The sequence below is a fragment of the Dromiciops gliroides genome, chromosome 2 (assembly GCF_019393635.1).
Source record: "Dromiciops gliroides isolate mDroGli1 chromosome 2, mDroGli1.pri, whole genome shotgun sequence".
NCBI lineage: Eukaryota > Metazoa > Chordata > Mammalia > Microbiotheria > Microbiotheriidae > Dromiciops > Dromiciops gliroides.
The window spans coordinates 649,063,144-649,084,937 of NC_057862.1; the positions used below are offsets into that span (position 1 = coordinate 649,063,144).

A 21,794-nucleotide genomic window follows, 5' to 3' on the forward strand; every position below is an offset into this window, starting at 1 on the left:
GAAAAATAGGTATATTAAAATGAACTGTTGGTGGAGTTGTGAATTGGTCCAACCATTCTGGGGAATAATTTGGAACTGTACCCAAAGGGCTCTAAAACTGTGCATACCCTTTGACCCAGCAATACCACTACTAGGTCTATATCCCAAAGAGATCAAAGAAAATGACATCTATGTACAAAAATTTTTATAGCAGCTCTTCTCATGGTGGTAAAGAATTGGAAATTGAGGAGATGCCCATCAATTGGAGAACAGCATAACAAGTTGTGGTATATGAATGCTTGTGTGCTATATAAAAAATGACAAGCAGGATGATTTCAGGAAACCCTGGGAAGATAGATGAACTGATGCAAAGTGAAGTGAGCAGAACTAAAACAACATTGTACATAGCAACAGCAATATCAACCCATGATAAAAAAATGCTATCTTTCTCTACAGGGAAAACTGATAATTCTTAATCTAGACTGAAGCATACTTTTTCCCTCTTTATTTTTCGTGTGTGTGTGTGTTCGTTTGCAACATGGCTAATAAGGACATGTGTACTGTATGACTTCACATGTATAAACTGATATAATGCTTGCCTTCTCAAGAGGTAGAAAAGGGCACGATGAAGAGAATTTGTAAAATGCTGGATAACAGGAGAGTCAAAGAAGAAAGAAGATAGTTGCTGAGGTTGGATAGTATGAGAAAGTAGGGAGAAATTCTGAACTCTTTATTTTATTTTTATTCCCTCTGCCAAAAAGAGTGGCCTCTGGATTAGAAAAGCCCAAACAATGATAGCTCAATAAAGATCTGGTTCCAAATAGAAACCAAATAGGAAATCCCAGGCTTAGGTAAACTATATCCTAAAATGATTCAGCAGATCTGATTCCTGAGCCACTCCTGAGATCTCTGAAAAACTGAATGCAGTTACTGATGCTTCTTCAAATACCCTCACTTCCCACTTGCTATGACCTATTCTTGTATCTACCTAAGCTATACATACATAAATCGTTGTACCATTCACTTTATTATTACTCCTAACTGCAATACTTCATGAACTCCAAAATTTATTATCCCATCTTTCCAGATGACCCCATGTCCTGCTCTTTGTCCTTATCATGACCTCCATTCTGTCTACCCCTCCTGTTCTTTTCTCTTTTTTGTACTGGCTACATTCTCCTCCCTTCCTTACCCTGATCTGTTAGTGAAACAACTTAACCCTACACTATCCTCTGCTTTCAGGTCCCCTGATCCAGATATGCCCTACCAAATCTCTGCCCTGGATTCCTCTCACCAAAAGCCTATACAAGCACTGAGTGGATGCACTACAAATTTGCCATCTCACCTCAACTGATCTCTTACTACAGCGAGGCAAACATTTTATTTCTCCCTAACTGAATTACTAGCTCACTCTCTATAGCAATGGTGCCAAATATTCTCATCTCTTTTCCAAGCCCCTTTTCCCTATTTTCTTAGCTGAACACCCCAGTCAAACAAAAAACAAAACAAAACAAAACAAAACTTAGGCCATTTGATGAGATTTCCGCCTTCCCTCTTCATCCTTATCCCATATAAATTAAGACATTTCCCCCTCACTATTTCCTCCTTCACTTCTGTCTCACGTGAAAAGGTGGTTTTCCTTGCCAAGGCCAATCCTTTGCCATGCAAATCGATCCCATCTCCTGCCATCTTCTTCAAGCAGATTACCTCCTCTCAAGTCCCTATACTCTTGTATTCAAACTCTATCTATTGGCTCATTTCCTGCTACCTAAAAATACACCCTGCTTAATATCCCTGATTACTATTGTCAAGGCACCAAGCTGGAATTAAGCACTAGAGTTAGGCACTGGGCTGTGTGAGGGACACAAAGAAAGGGGAAAAAAAGTCTCTGTTCTGGAGGAGTTCACAGTCAACTGGGGGCCACCACATGCAATCATTGACAGTCTTCCTTTCCACATGGCTGGGGTTAGGGGTGAGGCACCCTTGTGGGCTAGAAATTCCATCTAAATTTTTTTGGCCCTCCTTTTGTGCCAGATAAGTCTGAATTGTTTCTTTTCCTTTTATGGGACGTTTACAGTACTTCATCATAAAATCTGGGTTGATATTATATATTATATATATATTTTATGTGTTTCTCAGTTTCTAAACCATTTCTGGGTCATCTGCTGGCCTTCCCATGTTGTCTATAGCCTCCATAAAACTTCCCAAAAATTCCCATTTAACTTCCTATACTGACCTGAGATATACTAAAACTGTCATGAGGATATTTGCAATGGAGAAGGGATAACTAAATACAAATGATATATGAAAGGTAAAATGAAGATAATCTCATAGTGATTAGATTAAGGAGGACTGGGAGAGGAAGCAAAAAGGAAGGAGAAAGGTCCAAATATGGAGGATCACAAGTGAGAATGAATGGGGTTGGGGGAAGCTAGGTGGCACAGTGGATAAAGCACTAGCCCTGGATTCAGGAGGACCTGAGTTCAAATCTGGTCTCAGACACTTGACGTTTACTAGCTGTGTGACCCTGGGCAAGTCACTTATCCCTCATTTTCCTGCCAGAAAGAAAGAAAGAAAGAAAGGAAGGAAGGAAGGAAGGAAGAAAAAGAAAAAGAGAATGAATGGGGTCAAGATAGGCCTTGTGTGAGGAACAGAGGTGAATGTAAAGGGATTGCAGAGTATATGGAAAGGAATAAGGTTTAAGAAGGGAAAAGCAGGAAAGGGTCAGGTTATGAAGGCCTTTATAATCAAGATTTGAGAGAGAGAGCAAGAGTGCATGCATGCACGTGCGCATGCATTGACACAAATATGAGAAAGACCAAACATATCAAAATTGTGTTGTAGGAAGATTCATCTGATAGGTGAGGGGAGGATGGAGTGAAGGGGAGATCCCAGGTATGAGATGATAATGGTACCAGTAGGTGGATGGCAGTGAGAAAGGAGAAAATGACGCATATATAAGTTGAAAGGAAGGTAAAATGACATGACATGGCAGCTGATTGAGCACAGTGTGGAGAGAGAGGAGTTGATGATAACAACCCAGGTCAGGAGCCTGGGAAGATAGTGGTAGAAAGCAGAGAGGGTTTGTGGGAGGTGGGGAAAAATGATAATGAATTCAGTTCTGGACACGTTGAGTTTAAGATGTCTGTGGGAGACTGGAGGTAAGGAGACAGGTTGGAGCTAGATAGATATGAAAATTATCTGGATAGAGGTAATAGTTCAAATGATGGTGATGGAAGAGACAAAAAAGGGTTAAGAGATAAACTGAGGCTTGAGTCCTTATCAATAGTAGCTAAAAGGGTTAACAGAGAAACTAAGGTTTGTGTTTTTACAGTAACCAAGAAGGTTTGTCCCTATCAACCCTCACCATTAACAAACAGTAACCAGGGACCATTAACCATTACTAGTCATAAATATTCCTAGATGACAGGACACCTAGTAACCAGATCTTAAGTAAAGAGATACCATCAACACAGAGACCCTCTGAGATTGACAAGTTTAAGTATGTCTTTGGGAACATGTGCAGAAAAGGCCAAATTTGTCCTTAAGTTCACCTTATGATGCGTAAACTCCAAAAACACATCTCCAGGGAAAAAGGTACCTGCCTCAGGGGTTGGTTTAAGCCCCCAGGAACTCCAAATTAGGATAGACCCTCCCCTGTATCTCCCTAAGGTGGAGATTAGGATAATGAGGAGATGATCGATTATTTTCTGATTATAAATATAACCATCTGTCCTTTTCTTTTCTATTTGAGATAACTTTCCCATTTTTCTGGTATTCTCCCTATGGTCATCACAGTCTTTCTTCATCTTCTTTTTCTTCCTATAAAAGTATTTTATTATTTTCCAGTTACAAGGGGAGATAGTTTTCAACATTTGGGGGGGGAGGGGGGTTTGAGACTATTGGGGTTAAGTGACTTGCCCAGGGTCACACAGCTAGTAAGTGTCAAGTGTCCAAGGTTAGATTTGAATTCAGGTCCTCCTGAATCCAGGGCCGGGATTTTATCCACTGCGCCACCTAGTTGCCCCATAACATTTGTTTTTATAAGATTTCTAGTTTCAAATTTTTCTCCCTCCCACCCCCCTCCCCAAGACAGCAAGTAATCTGATACCGGTTATATATGCACAATCACATTAAACATATTTCTGCATTAGTAATGCTATCACAGTCTTTCAATAAAACTTAGGAAACTGAGTCACTGAGTCTTGTAATTCTTTTGGGACGCCTCATAATCAATCTGACCAACTATTTACTATCCTACATCAATGGTAGCTAATGAGATCACCAAGTGAACTGTACAGAGAGAGGAGGTACAAGATAAAGGTTTATAGGATGCCTACAATCAGTTGTCAGTCGATGTCTGTCCCAACTCCAATTCACCACCCACCTGACTGCCAAGATGATTTTCCTGAAACACAGATCGGACGATCAACTCTAGAATCAGACAGAAAGTCTTCTGCTTGACAACAAAAGCTCTTCGCAGTAAGGTCCCTGCCTGTATTTCCATCCATCTCACAAGTCACAATCACTTTGACCCAGAGAGCTGCAATTCCTCAAACTTGAGGCTGTCTAGTCTCTGTACCTTTGAACGACTTGTCTGCCCATCATTTTCTGCCCCATCACCTCCACTTCTTACTTTTTTTCTGGCTCCTTTCAAGATAACACTCAAATCCTGCTTTCTAGGGAAGGCCTTTCCTGGGTTGTCCAGATGCTCGGGCCTTCCCCTCTTTTAACTGCCCTTTATTTACTCTGTAGATGATCTGCTTTCCTAGTTATTTTCATGTTATCATTCCAAGTATAAAGACCATTGTAAAATTGATTTATATTTCAACACTTAGTACAGTTTCTGTCACATAGTACTTAATAAATACTTGTTGACTGTGGAATATTGAAGGCATATTTATGGTAGGGCTGAAGCAGGACAAATCATATTGTTTGGATATTCAAAGAACAAAAATGAAAGCCACTTTCAAAAATGTTGAAGAAAATACTTTAAGTTTTTATGAAACCACTTAACATCCCTACATAAGAATATCCCTCACATGAAGGGTACTTCATGTTTATCTTTTTTTTTTTATCATAAAAGTACTTTATTATTTTCTAGTTACATGTAGAGATAGTTTTCAACATTGTTTTAATAAGATTTCTAATTTCAAATTTTTCTCCCTCCCTCTCTCCTCCCCAAGGCAGCAAGCAATCTGATATAGGTTATAAATGTACAATCACATTAAACATATTTCTCCATTAGTCATGCTGTGAAAGAAGATTCAGAACAAAAGGGAAAAACCTCAAAAAAGAAAAAAGTAACAAAAAAAGTAGAAACAGTATGTTCAATCAGCATCCAGAATCCACAGGTCTTTTTTCTAGATGTGGAGAGCATTTTCCATCATGATGGAATTATCTTAGACCATTGTATTGCTGAGAAGAGTTAAGTCTAACATAGTTGATCATCACACGATGTTGTTGATACTGTGTACAATGTTCTCCTGGTTCTGCTCACTTCACTCAGCATCACTTCCCTTCATGTTTATCTTGAGGAACACGGAAAAGAATGGCTCAAAATTGGTACCAAACTTCCCACTTCCCTCACACTGAGGAAGTACTCAAACATTCCTAGAAGAACCTGGATCAATTCTAAGCAAATTTTTAAGGGGCTTTGATCTCCATGCTTGGGCCATTAGCAAGTTACAATGCTTGATGGAACTGGTGTTTTGATACACTACCTAAGCATGCCTTGCTGTTAGGATAATCAAGCCTTAAAATGATATTCTTTTTTTTTTTTTAATGTATGAGGTATTTTATTTTTTCCGTTACATGTAAAGATAGTTCTCAACTTTTGTTTATACATGCTTTACAATTTCAGATTTTTCTCCCTCCCTCCTCTCCCTCCCCTAGACAGCAGGTAATCTGATATAGGTTATATATATACATATATATACACACATATACATATAGATAGATATACACACACACACATATATATATACACATAATAACATTAATCCTATTTCTGCATTAATCCTGTTACAAGAGAAAGAATCAGAGCAGTGATGCAAAACCTCAAAATAGGACAACAGCACCAAAAACAAAAGAAATAGTATGGTTCAATCAGCATCTATACTCCACAGTTCTTTCTTTTTTTTTCTTGGATTTGGAGATCCTCTTCTATCATGAGTTCCCTGGAACTCTTCTGTGCCATTGCATTGGTGAGAAGAATATAGTCCATCACAGTAGGTCAACACTCAATGTTGATGATACTGTGTACAATGTTCTTCTGGTTCTGCTCATCTCACTCATCATCAGCTCACGTAAGACCCTCCAGGTTTCTCTGAACTCTTCCTGCTCATCATTTCTTATAGCACAATAGTATTCCATTGTATTCATATACCACAACTTGTCCAGCCATTCCCCAATTGATGGGCACCCCCTCAACTTCCAATTCCTTGCTACCACGTAAAGAGCAGCTATAAATATTTTTGTACATGTGGGTCCCTTTCCCCCTTCCATGATTTCTTTGGGCAAAAGACCTAAAAGTGGGATTGCTGGGTCAAAGGGTATAAAATGATATTCTTAAGAAAATAAAGTTAAAAGAACTATGAATGACTTAACTATTCCCAGCAATACAATGATTCAAGACAATCTCAAAGGACTAATGATGAAAGCATACTATCCACCTCCAAAGAAAGAAGTGATATCAATTGAACAGACTGAAGCATGCTTTTTTTCCACTTTCATTTCTCTTATATTCAAGTTTTCTATACAAAATGACTAATATGGTAATGTTTTACATAATTGCACATGTATAACTGACATCTGATTGCTTACTGAGTCAGGAAGGAAGGAGCTGAGGGAGGGGAGAGGAAGGATAAAATTTGAAATTTAAACCATAAATTAAAATGTTTGTTATTTTTTTTTAAAAAAAAAGAAGAAATATTCAGGGCCCATGGTCTTGTCCTGTCAAAATAATTAAAAACCACAATACTGTTAAAGTTTAAAAAAGAAAAAAGAAGTTAAAATAGGTTACGGTATTTCATAGCATTATAAAAGGGAAGGTGCCTTGAAGAACAGAAAACATTTAAAATTGAGTCTGATGATGTGATTTAAGTGATTCTATTAATGAAGGGAGAAGCTTTAAAACGTGCGTGTGCGCGCGCGCATGTGCGCGCGCACACACACACACACACACAACACAGGTGGTATTACAGCTCAGACTTTTAAAAGGACATATATAAAATCTTGTGATTCTGAAAAGATGAAACTGAGGGCATGAAACAGAAGACAAATATAAAAGCATAATATGGTCTTGTAAGGATAATGTTTCAAACGTTAAAGCCCAGAAAGGTTTGCTAAGGACAACGAATGGGTCTTTTTAGTTATATTAGGGAAAGAGCAAGGACAAAAACAGGACTGGGATGTTTCATTAGATGGGTTGATGCCAATTCTGTTTTCTCTACCAGGGAGAATGATTTTTTTTTTTTAAACAGAACCGAATAAATGTTCAAAAGGGAAATGAAACTCAAGACAAATCATGAGATATTTAAGTGCCTGCTTACCTACTATGTGCCAGGCACTATACTAAGAGTGGAAGAACATTTGGTCCTTAATGAATTTCAAGTTCCTGGGCCATGACAAATACTTATTGGGGTGCTGAAAGCTGGGAGGGTAGCTGCTGCTGGCAATCTATGGGGGACGAGGGGCAGGGAGAATGAAAAGATGTCCCAGGGGAGTGAAGTCCTGCCAATGTGCCGATGTTCAAAGTGTAGGCCAATGAGCTTATGTTCAATCCTGGCATAATTTTAGAACAGATGATTAAAGGAACTGTTTGTGAAAGCATGCAAGGGGAAGAAAAGCTCACTATGAATAAGACCAGACAAATCTTATTTTTTTTTGAATAAGGTTACTAGATTGAAGCAAGTCACCCAAGAAATGCTGTAGACCTGTAATACCTGGATTGAAATGCTCAAATGATTGATTTCAGCAAGGAATTTGACAAAGTCCAAGAACTTTATAACAGTGCAGTCTGGGAGATATGGAACTGGATAAATGGCTGGCCCCAAAGAACCAGATATTTTAATGGCTCCCTGACAGCCTGAGGGAAGATCTCTAGTCAAGTGTGGCAGGGTTTTGGCCTTGGCTCTGTTATAGTGAATGTTTTTATCAGTGAACTGGATGAAGCAGGAGAGATAATTTTAAATTTATAGGTGAAAAAAGCTGGGAAGGATAGTATATTAGATGTCAGAATTGGGACAAAAGAATTCTAAGCAGGGTAGAACTAAGGATGATATTAAGATTAAATTTATTCTTATTAAATTTCAAATCCTGTATTTCTATTTTTAAAAATCAAATACAGGGCAGCTAGGTGATGCAGTGGATAGAGCACCAGCCCTGGATTCAGGAGTACCTGAGTTCAAATCCAGCCTCAGACACTTAACAATTACTAGCTGTGTGACCCTGGGCAAGTTACCTAACCCCAATTGCCTCACCAAAAAAAAAATTAAATAAATAAATGGAAATCAACTACATAAAGCACAGGATGAGGGCGATGTGGCCAGAAAGTAGTTTATAGGAAAAAACAAAGAGAAAAACAACTCCATGGTTTTCATGTCCTGCAAGCTCAATATGAGAAAGTAATAACTAATAACTAGGAAAGCCGGTACAGCTTTCTTAAGAGTTATAGGAATTCTATACTGCCACATCTGCAATGTGGTATCAAGTTCTTGGAGCTGATTTTTAGGAGAGATACTGATAGGATGATGACAAAGACAGGCCACATGAGGATCAGCTAAAAGGACTGGAAATGTGGAATCAGAGGAGGCCGTCGATGAGGGCAAGGACTTTACCTTCTCTCAGCTTTATGCACCCAGGACCCAGCCCAGACAGAGCAGGACAAGTAACACACATTTGCTATAAACCTTAGGAGGCATGAACACCACCTTCAAACAACTGCAGGGTTATCTGGCTAGATGAAGGCCCTGGTTGAGAGACAGAACTAGGACCAAGGGACACAAAGTTTCATTCAAGGAGGCAAATTTTGGTTCAAAAAACAAACCCTTCAGGGGGCAGCTAGGTGGCACAGTGGATAGAGCGCTCCCCCTGGAGTCAGGAGGACCTGAGTTCAAATCTGACCTCAGACACTTAACAATTACTAGCTGTGTGACCCTGGGCAAGTCACTTAACCCCAACTGCCTCACCAAAAACAAAACAAAACAAAACAAAACACCCACCCTTCGAACAATAAGAGCTCTTCCCTGTCACTGAGGTCTTTAAGAAGGTGTTTTAAAAGGACTCATGTTTTAGTTCTGTGCTATACCAGATGGTTCTAGAAGGCCCTTTTGATCTGATGATGAAGGATGAGGCTAAAGGTGGCAAACTACACCTTTACAATAAAGAGGAATTTTGCACAAACTCAAAAGGATGATGCGTGTGCACACACACCCCCTGCCCCCACAATTGCCATTGAGTGTCAATACTCAGAGAGGACAGCTTTTCACACAGGGGAGGATTCCACGGGTATCCTCATCCCATCTCTCACTGTGTAAGAAGGCAAAGCACAATAAGCTGACTTTTGGTGAGTCCCCTCTTCATAACGAATGACAGTGTGGCTTATAAGCACCAATTGGAAGGAGAATTTTGCTTTTAAAAAATAGCATAGAAAAAGACAAACTGAATAGATTATTGGGGCCTCACAGCTAATGAAAAAATTTTGAGGGGGCCTTTATGTCAAGAATATCCTGTTTAGGGGCAGCTAGGTGGCACAGTGGATAAAGCACCAGCCCAGGATTCAGGGGACCTGAGTTCAAATTTGATCTCGGACACGTGACACTTGCTAGCTGTGTGACCCTGGGCAAGTCACTTAACCCTCATTGCTCCATCCAAAAAAAAAATTTGTGGGGAGGGGCTCTGCAGATGACAGATTCATTAATTCTTTCTCTCCTTTTTCCAGTTTCATTGTAGCTGACAGTTCATTAGATTAACATGCTCTAAAACCTTTATTATCTTAAAGCTTTGGAAACCTGACACGAACATTTTACTTTCTGATCCCCTTAAAATACATAATAATCATACTGCAAAAGATTTTCAAAGGTAGGCGCTTTCCAAAAAGTGATTCTATACATCAAATAAGTAAAGACTGTGTATTTATGTCCTAAAAGAAGAAAGTCAGAAGACAGTTTTAAAATGGTCGGTCTCCCAGTCCCAGGTCCCTGAATGAGTGCTGGGCAGTGCACAACTCTGCAGTGACCTCTGCTTAGCGCTTCAAGACTTGGACAGCGCTTTGCAATAGGATGTTTCATTGAATCTTCACAGCAGATGGGGGAAATGCATGCTGCAGGCACATTATTATCCCCATCCTAGAGAAATGTCCCATAGAATCATCTCTAGAGCCAAATTCTCCTCAACTTTCTCTGAGATTTGCCAAGGACTTTCAAGTACTCAGGAGTCGTGCTGCCAGAAATTCACCCTAAGGTTCATGCTGCAGTCTAACTCCATCAACTCAGCTTTCCTTCTTTGAGTTCCATACAGTCCCCATATCTTCCACCCAACTAAAATCCTGGTACTTGTCGACAGACCTCCCCTTTCTTCCTCAAGGAGTTTGGTATATGGTTCACTCCTCCTCAGCTCCTGCCTTCTTACTGGGGGCCTTCCACATACAAGCTGACTCCCCCTCAAACACCCTAAGTTGCTCAGTTCCCATGATCTACTTCTTCCACCCCACCTAAGCCACATACAAAGATGCTCATTACCCTTGGACCTTGCCACCACCTCCATGCTCAAGAACTTTAAAACCCCCCTTTTGGACCCTAATCTCTTAGCTTCCCACCTCTTCTCCTCCATTCCTTCATCTAGGTCAATGACCTCCAACCCCTCAGCCCCTTGGATCTCTCCCAGGCCATCCCTGCACTAGCCAGATCCTCTCTCTTCTTTTCCCCATCTTGACCCTCCGGCTCCACTCTACCTTCTTCTCTCGAGTCCCTGCCCCCCTTAACATATTGCCAATTGCACCCTACCAAGTCTCAGCCTTGGACCACACTCCCACCAGTGCTAACTTTGACTCTATACATGTGTGCTGCTGAATGAAGGTAGGGAAAATCACACAATAACTCCGACTGGGTCCACTCCAAATTTATGTTACAAAACCTTTTACACATCCCTTACCAACTCACTACCCCACTCTCCACAGGGGCTCTTCCAATGCTTTTCATCTGTCCTCAAACCTCCTCTAGCTTCCCCACTCCCCAATCTCTCAGCTGAGAATCCTGCATCAGATTTGCTCTCTTTTCTCTTCTTTCTCAAGCATCACCCAACAACCTTGTGCCACATTCTTCTTCACCCTTCTCCTTGACAAGAAAAACTGCTTTACATGCACAAATGACCCCATTCCATCTTGTCCCCCCTCCATCATCTCTATTCTCTCATTTATTATCAGGCTCACCTTATCTAAAGGCTCAGGGCAGCTAAATGACACAATGGATAGAGTGATGGGCTTGGAGTCAGGAAGACCGGAGTTCAAATCTGGCCTCAGACATTTATTAGCTGTGTGATCCGGGGTCAAGTCACATAACCCTGCTTGCTTCAGTTTCCTCATCTGTAAAATGGGCTGGAGAAGGAAACGGAAAACCACTCCAGTATCTTTACCATGGAAGCCCAAAAAAGGGTCAAAAAGAGTCTGGACCTAATTGAAAGTGACTAAAAAACAACAAATCTACTGGCTCCCTCCCTAATACTTATAAATATGCCCATATCTCACCTATTCTCAAAAAACTCTCACTGGATCCTCCCATGCCCACTATCACTCCCTTTATGGTAAAACCTCTTGTGAAGGCCACTTGCAATAGATGTCTACAATTCCTCTCTTCTTAACCCCTATAATCTGTCATGTGTCTGAGGCCAGATTTTAACTCAGGTTCTTCTGAATCCAAGGCTGGTGCTTTATCCACTGCGTCACCTCGCTGCCCCCTCTACTACCATTTCTTATTTATTCTATATATAGTTTGTTAGCACTTGCTGTCTACCCCATTCAATTATTAGTTCCTTGAAGGCAGGGACTGCCTTTTGCCTTTCTTTCTATTCCAAGTGCTTAGCACAGAGCCTGGCATAGTTGTTTGTAGTGGGCAAGAAATAAATGCTTACTGACTGACTAAAGGAAATAGTTAAGGAAAAGATCTAGGCTTCCATAATTAAACCCCAAGAAGAATAGGAAGAGCATTTGCTGTGGAGTCAGAAAAGCTGGGTGTACATTTAGGCTTTGTTATTGACTGAACAAGTAATTACTTCATATCTCAAGCTCCAGGCTTCTCATTTGTAATAACAAAAGCTTGGAGAACAGGTCAGGTGTCAGACTAGAATCAGATAAAAATGTAATATAATACAAACAATGTTAATTTATGGTTTTCTAAGTCAATATGTGGCTGGCAGGAATTTGTTTTTATTTGGGTTTGACACCACTTAACTGAAGTCCCTTTGAGCTCTGAAATCCTATGGAACAATCACAAACTTTCAAAGACTGAGAATAAGACCAAATACACAATTAAAAATAAAAAACATACCAAATATAATACAAGATGATTCAAAGCCCCTCAGGATCAGGGTGTGTTATAGGATCATCAATGTAAATATCAATCCATGCTATACAAGTGGTAAGAACCTTGACTGAATCTGGATTGATTTTGTGGTTTTTGAAAAATTCCCTATCAGAGCTTGCCAATCATCTCTCTCTTAAGTAGAAGGTATATAATGTGCCAAAAAGACAAAAAGAAATTCTGGTAGGTACAACCAATCGAAATACATTTAGAAGGTGTGCCCTTGGATTTCATTTCCATATCTGAACATGAAGGAGGGGCAAAGACAGGGACTAAACAATGGGGGGGGGGAGGAGAAGAGAGGAGACACACACACACACACACACACACACACACACACACACCCCCCTGCATCTTTTAAAAATGCATGCAGGATACCCTTTGACCCAGCAATACCACTTTTAGGTCTTTTCCCCAAAGAAATCATGGAAAGGGGAAAGGGACCCACATGTACAAAAATATTTATAGCTGCTCTTTACGTGGTAGCAAGGAATTGGAAGTTGAGGGGGTGCCCATCAATTGGGGAATGGCTGGACAAGTTGTGGTATATGAATACAATGGAATACTATTGTGCTGTAAGAAATGATGAGCAGGAGGAGTTCAGAGAAACCTGGAGGGTCTTACGTGAGCTGATGATGAGTGAGATGAGCAGAACCAGAAGAACATTGTACACAGTATCATCAACATTGAGTGTTGATCTACTGTGATGGACTATATTCTTCTCACCAATGCAATGGTACAGAAGAGTTCCAGGGAACTCATGATAGAAGAGGATCTCCAAATCCAAGGGAAAAAAAAAAAAAAAAAGAAAGAACTGTGGAGTATAGATGCTGAATGAACCATACTATTTCTTTTGTTTTTGGTGCTGTTGGTTTTTTTTTTTCTATTTTGAGGTTTTTCATCATTGCTCTGATCTTTTCTCTTATAACAGGACTAATGCAGAAATAGGATTAATGTTATTATGTGTATATATATGTGTATAGATATATCTAGATCTATATGTATATAGATATATAGATATAACCTATATCAGATTACCTGCTGTCTACGGGAGGGGGGAGGGAGAAAAATCTGAAATTGTAAAGCTTGTATAAACAAAAGTTGAGAACTATCTTTACATGTAACGGAAAAAATAAAATACCTTATATGTAAAATTAAAAAAAAATTTTAAAAATTAAAAAGAAGTAAAAAATAAAAATTAAAATGCATGCAGGAGCAAATATCACCTCACACTAGAAGGGTCACCCAGGGAATATCCATCCTAAGTAAAAGAAGCCAACTTTTATTTCATACAGGTCAGGTGACTGCAGCATCTACCCTACTGTCCCATCTATACCCAGATGCCTTTCCTACCTCCTAATTCTCAAGGGATGCAATAGCCCTGGAGTACTGACGAGATAGACAGATAGCTAAGGGGTAACAAAGGATGGAACATGGGACTTGATGCCAGGGAGGCAGGAGTTCGAATCCTACCTCAGACACTTACTAATTGTGGGATCCCAGACCAGTCATTTAACCTCTTTTCTCAGGCATAACTTCCTCACCAGTGAAATGGGAATAACAACAGCACCTAGGCATCTATCTCACAGGGTTGTTAAGATCAAACAAGATAACACAGGTAAAATGTTTTGTAAACCTTAAAGTGCTATAAAAACACCAAATTATTGTTCTTAGTGCAGTAACTGCTACTGCTACTGCTACCACCTCTACACCGGGAGCTACTCACCACTGGAATGTGAAGCTTGCTGAGGGGCTTGCCGTCCAACAGGTAAGAACCTGTGTAAGTGACATATTCAGCATAACACTGGGGTGCCTGGGGAGTGATGTAGCATAGAATTTTCCGCTTTTCCTCAATCTTTTTCCTGATCTGAAGGTATTCAAAATATGGGTTTGACCTATCGCTATGATAGGGTTCAATGTCATCCAGTTTTATAGCATCGACAATGGCTGCCAATGTTTGCTGTATCATTTCCCTAGTCTGCTGGGTCGATGTATTAATTTGTTGCTGCAGCTGTTGGTTGGAGCGCTGGAAACGACGTTTTCGAGGGTGCTGGGCCTGAGAATCTTCTTCTTCCGTGACTCGCCCCTTTGCTCTTGTGGAAGGAGTAGAAACTGGTGGAAATTCTTTTTCTGAGGGGGAGGTGTTCTGTTTATTTTGATTGGCTAGCATCTGAGCACGGTTCCTGGTGATTCGTTGAGGAATTTCTTCGACTTTGGGCGGTTTGGGAACTTCAGGTACTGGCTTGGGCACAGACTCCACAGCTTCTGGCTGGACATTGCCTTGGGTTGGTTCCACCTGGGAAGACCCTGTCTGAATGACAGTACTTACTACAACATCTTCTTGTGTGCCAGCACCATCGACATTTGCCTGGGCCAAATTATTCTCAGCACAAGTCTCCAACGTACAGTTTGACACAAAGGCGTCTTCAGGATTTGTTTCCCCCTCTTGGTCACCTGTCTGAGGAGGAAGGTCAGTAGATACCATTGGTTGAAAAGAATGGGATTCTAACTGCTCAGCAGTCTTCTCCTCTGGCATGTTCCCTGCTTCCACAGCAGCTTCCACAGAAATGGCTTCTGGCTTTGGTTCTTCAGGTTCAGGCCCTGGTGCCACAGGCAGGAGGGTAGCTGCCTGGCTAGGGGGCAGCTCCTCTTGTTCATTTGCAGCTAATAAAGAAAGGCTCCCATTGAAGACTCCTGGGTCAACAGGATTTGCACTTTCTGAGGCAACAACAGTACTCTCTCCCATAGGTTCTGCTTCAGTCATTTCAGTGTCAGGGACATCTTTAGTTTGAAGTGGAAGTTCAGGTAAAGAAAAAGGACCCAAATCTAAGTCATCTTCTGCATTTGTAAAAGGATCAGGCCATGCCACTGGTTCTTCTTGATTTATGACAGAAATGTTATTTTCTAAAAAGTTGTTTTCCAGGGAGCCTAGAGCTTCGACCTGAGTTACCGTTGGTATACATGTGGATTCCTGAACAATCTCAGGTGTTTCTTCTGGTAGAGGCTTACAGTTGGTAAAGAATGAGTCTAGTCTAGAAGGGGGCATGTAAGAAGTTTGTTCCTCTGATGCTGTTATTTCTCCTTGAATTGCTTCTTCCGCAACTTCCTTTACATCATTAAGACCTGGTTCAGATACAGTCAAGGGATATGAAATAGGAGAAACTGGGTAAGGAGAATCAGAAGGTATAAATGGCACAGGAGCTGGATGGATGGAATCTGAAGAACAGAAAGGTTTGGGAGACTCTGAAAATCTCTGTGGGGATTTAATGAGAAGTTCGGATCCAACTGTCCAATTTACAGGGGTTTCAGAGGAAGTCCCAATTAAACTCTGAGGAATAGGCTCCTCTGAGGTTCTGGGAGGGTTTGCCCAATCTGTATTATCCTCTTCTGAAATAACAGCATTAAAGGGGCCCTCTTCAATTGGTTGCAGATAGCTGGGCTCTGGTGGAATAATGGCAGCAGTTGCTTGTTGGTCTTCAGTGGCATCCAATGGGATGCCCAAATCAGGGGGAAGAGCACCTTCTATGGATGGAGCCAAAAGCTCATCTCTATGAGAAGGAGAGGATTTTGCTTGCAAACCAGAGAAAACACTCTCAGGAGATGGGGCAACATTTCCAATAGCCCCTGATGTACAATGTAACGTTTCAACTTTGGGTGAAGGAATACCATAATCTGGAGAGTAGTACCCAGGAGACAAACATGGAAACTTTTCTGCAGGAACAGTTGGTAAAGAAACCTTTTCTTCCATTATATGTTGCACTGGAGAATCATAATTTGATGTAGCAGGTACACTTTGCTGCCTGAAAAACTTCTCCCCAACAGTGAATTCCTCTTCAGGGGTTCTCCTGATATCAACTGAGATCGAACGGTAAAGGTTTGTGGGAAGAGTCCTTGTAGGAGTTTGACTGGGGTTTTCAGGAAGCCCACCAGAAGTATTTGTGTACCTGTCAAAGAAGGACGGGGAGCATGCATTCATGGACATGGTGGAGACAGGTATAGAATGCTGAGAATCAGCACAGTCAAACATCAAATCTGTATAATCTTCGTTACTGCACGATGGTGTTCTAGGAGTCTGCATCACTTCCTCATAACTAGGGCAGGAAACCACAGAGGCTGGAGCTGGAACCCCTGTGGGACGGCTCTGGTCCGGTCGTGGGGAAGCAGGTAGGATTTCTTTCATGTGAGGACCGGCCAACCAGTCTTTAGAGTCCGTGCCCACGGGAGGGTGGGGCTTGCTTTCCGTGGACAGAACAGGCGTCAGGGGGCCTAACTCCTTCATCTTTTTCTCTTTAAGCTGAGAGTCCAGTCCCAACGGTTTTTTGGAAGGCAGATCCAGACTCCTCTTCCTTGCCTCCTCTGAGGACTTCACTTTATCTTTCAGCTTGGGATCCCCAGATCTGTGCCTCATCTTCTCCATCTGCTTCATTCGTTCTTTGTGCCTTTTGTGGCGCTCTTCTATCTCCAGGTCTTTTTGGCATAGCATTCTCTCAAAACTTGTCATCATCAAGTCACCATCTCCTAAAAGTTTTTCTCTGGGTCTGGTATCCTTCTTTGCTGTGTCTTTGGATGGTGGGATTTTATCATTTCCGTTACTAATCTTCAATGAGTCAGACTTTTCCTTCTCTTTTAATCTGCTTTCACTAAGCTTGACACTTTCATCCTTTGATTTATCTTTGAAAGCATTCACTTGAGAACTGTCCTTCTCTTTAATCACAGACTTCTGTTCATCCTTATGATGCTTAAAAAATCCATCTGTGTGTTTTTCTCTGTGTTTCTCTTTTTCATCTTTCCATTTTTCTCGATGTTTATCTCTTTTCTTCTTTTCTTTAGTTGTACTGATGGAATTTGAAGCATAAACTTTTTCCTTTTCTGATTTCTTGGAAAGTTCCCTCTCAGAATCATTTTTGTCTTTCTTTTCAGAGAAAAATTCAATTGTTTTATCTAATTCATCATCTACCTCTGTTTTCATGTTATATGATATGCCAAAAGCATCACCATCCAAGGAGAAGTCTTTTTCATACTGGGTCGATTCTTTTCTACTGTCCTTAAAATCATCACCTTTTTCTTTTTTCTCAGACTTCTCTTTCTTGGCTTTTTCCCTTTCATGACTTTTCTTTGATGAAGATGAGGAATGCCTGTGTCGCTCCTTTTCTTTCAATTTGTCTTGTAGGGAAGGAAAGGAAATAGAATCCTTAAACTTGTCCTCAGCAGGCTCTGCGAATGATGATTCAAGGAGACTGCTCATGCCAGGATCTTGCCCTCGGTCAGTAAAGCTGTCAGATGAGAGTTCACTTATCTTATCGTTGGAGTCATCTCTATATTCATTGAGGGCTTCTTCTTCCAACTTCTCCAACAAGCTTTTCTCCATATCACCCCCCTTTGAAGACTTCCTCTCTTTGGAATGTTCTTTATCCAGCTTTTCTTTATGTTTGTTTTTAACCTTGTCATCAGTGGAGTGTTTCCTTTCTACCTTTTCAGGAATTTTTTGTTTACTTTTCTTTTCTTGGATAGAGTCAATGGAAGTTCTATCTTTTCTATCCTTATATTTTTCAATAGAATCTTTATCCTTCTTGTCTTTGTGTTTTTCAAAGTTTTTTTCTTTTTTATCTTTTCCTCCTTCTGTTAATCCCTTTTCCTTTTTCTTCTCCTTGGATTCTTTATCTTTCTGCTTTTCTCCAGAGTGTTGCTTATCTGAAGAATACTTCCGGTGTTTCTCTGAAGTATAAGGTTCTTTATCCTCATCTTTTTCTTGTACATTCTCTGATCTTGGAACTTCATTGCCTATAGTATCCCCAATTTTGAATCCACCTGTACTATACTCTTCTTTTTCATCCTCACTTTCATCTGTGAAAATATCTGCAATGTACCAGCTTTTATCTTTAGTCTTTTTTTCATCTCTTTTTTCAGCAAAGTCCTCTGAGATGGTGCCTGAGAAATTTTTGTCTTTCTTTTCTTTAATTTGATCAAGGGAAGACTTCCTTTCTTTGTCTTTGTTGTGCAAATCCTTGTATTTTTCCTTTGTCTCTTTTTTCTCTTTAAAACATTTATCCAATTCTTTGTCTTTCTGATTTTTTTCAAGGATAGATTTTTCATTTTTTTCTTTGTCTATTTCTTTAGATTTTTCTTTATATTTATCTGATTTCTGCTTCTCTTTTTTGTCCTTATCAATCGTATCTTTTTTATCCTTTTCTTTCCCTGAATGATGTCTTTCCCAAGTCTCTAGATTTTTTCCAAATTCTGAATCTAATTTGTCCTTAAAAAAATTTTCACAACCATATTCTTTAAGATCATCTCTGTAGGTCTCCTCTTGTTTAACCTTGGCATCTTTTCTGTCTTTGGAACTATCGAATGAGTCTTTTCTCTCTTTGCAGCTATCACCCACATCTTTTTCTTTCCGCTCCTTAATACCATCTGCAGAGTCTTTTCTCCTTTTCTCCTTCTCTGACAAGTAACTGGAAATACTTTTGTGTTTCTCCATGGGGTCTTTCTTTTTTTCAGAGGTTTTGTCCAAATAGTCTCTGTCTTTCTTTTTAAAGAAAGAGTCTTTTTCATTACGTTTTTCATTATATTCTCTCTTTTCTTTATTTTTGTTATCCCTCTTCTTTTCTTTTGTTTCTTCTTTCACTGTTTCCAAGATTAGTTTTGCTACTGAGTCATTTTTTATCTCCCTATAGTCTGTCACTGGAGAATCCCAACTATCTTCTCCTTTGAAATCAAATGATGAGTCAGATAAATCAGAAAACCACCTCTCTTGCTGATCATCAGAAAGGCTGAATTTGCTATCTTCATTCTCTAAAAACTGACTTTTGTTACAAAATTCATCAAAACCAGATTCTTCCCTATAAACTTTTTCTTTTTTAAATTTTTCTTTATCTTCTTTAAAAGTTTTCTCTTTCTCAGATTTGGAAATTTTCTCCTCCTTCATGTCATTTTTCTTCTCTGACTTTGACTGCTTGTCTTTTGATTTTTTCTTTCGTTCTTCTTTGTGAATTCTGAGTTTCTCCTCTTTGGGAGACTTCTCCTTTACTGATTTCTCTTTTTCAGTTTTACTTGATCGGTCTTTCTCCTCTCTGAAAGCCTTACTGAGTTCTTTGCTCCCATCTTTGACTCTTTTTAGTGATTTCTCTTCTTTAGAGACTTTTATTATCTCATCTTTAAACAACCATTCCTTTTCCTCAGACTTAGTTTTGATTATTTTCTCTTCTTTCTTGAAATGTTCTCTATCATGCTTTAGTACTTTTAATTTATTTTCAATTGGATTTTCACTATCAACAATTAAGGCCTTATCTGACTTTTGCTTAGAGTCCTCATAATCATAAGAAAAACTTTTCAATTTAATATCTTGATTGTTTGAACACTGTCCTTTGTCTTTGTTTTTGTGTTTATGTTTTGTTTTATGCTTTTTAACAACTTTCCCCTCTTTATCTAGTTTTGGAATTGCTCCATCCACATTGGAATGGAATGAGTTCTTCTTTTCAGATACTGTATTATGTGGGGCGTTTTTCTTTTTGTGTTCCTGTTTCTTTCTAACTGGTTTCAATGATGCCAAGCTGGAGTCTTCAGATGTATAATCAGACTCACTTGTTAGTCTTGTCCTTGTAGAGTCTGATAAAGAACTGACATCCGACCAAGCTGGAGAAGAAATGGTTTTCCAGTTATCTGTTCTCCAATGCTTGGAGTGCTGTTCTGCGAGATTTGAGTTCTGTTTCTGGGATCCTAGACTTGCATGAGAAGAAGTAGATGAGGCAGAAAGTGAGCTGAAGAGGGAGGGCTCCTTTAGCACGATAGTGGAGTCCTTGAGACAATTAGAGCTTTCAACAGAGTCTCTGTCATCCTCATCGCTCTCCAAATTCTCACTCTCTGACTCTGAAGAACAAAACTTGTCATTTTTTTTGCCAAATCGAACTTCCTTGCCTTTTGTCTCTTTCTTCCGCTTCTTTTTAACTTTGTTTTTCTCTTTCTGTTGCTTGATGTTAGAGGACTCTCGGGTCTTGTTACTGGGCAATACAGAATGAGCTGAAAGTCTGAGCTTCTCTCCGGTGCCCACAGTGACACTTGCATCCTCTTCATCTGAGGTGTCTGAAAGGATGCGATGGGCAGCTTTCTTTGGTGCAATTGTGTTATTTTTAGTATAGGTTTTAACTTCCATTTTGGGAATAGATATAAAACTATTGGATTTAGTTTCTTTTCTGTAATCCTTTTTCAGTAAATGCTTATCATCAACTGGAGGAACTCTGTCTTGTTCGTCATCCTCATCAAATTCATACTCATCCTTCACAGGGGTAACTGTTTTTGGAGGCTCCTGATTCTTGGCCTTATGCTTCAGGCCTTTTTCAAATTCAGAGTCCGTGTTATTGCCATCAACTGAACTAGAAGGTGCAAATGACGGGGCATCTTCTTCTTCTGAACTCTCTGTTAGACACAAAGAGGGAAAAGGAAAGCATTGAATGGAGGAGTCAGAAGGTAGAACTTTCATCCCCTTCACAACAAGAAGGGAAAGCATGCCTTTCTGAAATATACTCATCGATATAATGATAAAGGAAAACAAGAAGTCTCCCCTCTCTTTCCCCTTCTGCCAGAGAACCTAAGCACATCTCAGGAAAAGGTAAAATGATCTTCACTCAGTAGAACTGAGAACTACTGCCACGACATTCTTGAATCTACCAGTGGTAATAGGAGACTGAGAAATGGTTCCTTGAAGATAGGGATAGCCCGAAGTGGGTGAGGCCTGCATGCACAGTAGCAATGAGTTCCCAAGATTTTTATAAACTCTAGTTCTTCAAAGAGGACCATTCAACTTACTGTCTTGAAAGGAAAAGATTACTTTGGAAGTCCTGACAGTTTTCTAATCATAATTGCTGTGTCCATAGGATAGTCTAATACCCACATTCATAAATACACAAAGCCATCTTCTTACCTGTTGAGCTCTCTTCGCTTGAAGTGTAGGTACCCTTTCCCAGTAGGAGATTCACCATAGTTGGAGAATTGGCTACTTTCAAAGGTGTCTCTCCCTTCCTGTTACTCTGATGAGGATTCCCTCCATATCGTAACAATAACTTCACCACCTAACAAAACAAAGAAACATCTCATTAGAGAATGTTTTCTGGGAAGTGTATCTCACATTGTTATTATACTGGAACAACAAATAAAAAAAACAAAGTAAAAAAAGTACTATACTGGAACAGAACTGCAAATGGGAAATGCTTGCTATTTTTCTCCTCATTTCTCCTTTCACCT

General features: G+C 39.9%; 1 protein-coding gene across 4 annotated transcripts in view; it reads right to left on the bottom strand.

Annotated features, from left to right (window-relative positions):
- Positions 1-21,794, bottom strand: part of ANKRD11 (ankyrin repeat domain 11) — a 340,340-nt gene that overhangs the window by 10,561 nt on the left and 307,985 nt on the right. For all 4 annotated transcript variants that reach the window (XM_043982786.1, XM_043982785.1, XM_043982787.1 and 1 more), the window contains 2 exons: positions 21,475-21,622; positions 14,284-20,969 (listed from right to left, as the gene is read on the bottom strand). In XM_043982786.1, coding sequence (XP_043838721.1) covers positions 14,284-20,969; positions 21,475-21,622 — 6,834 coding nt within the window. The remainder of the gene's footprint in view (positions 1-14,283; positions 20,970-21,474; positions 21,623-21,794) is intronic.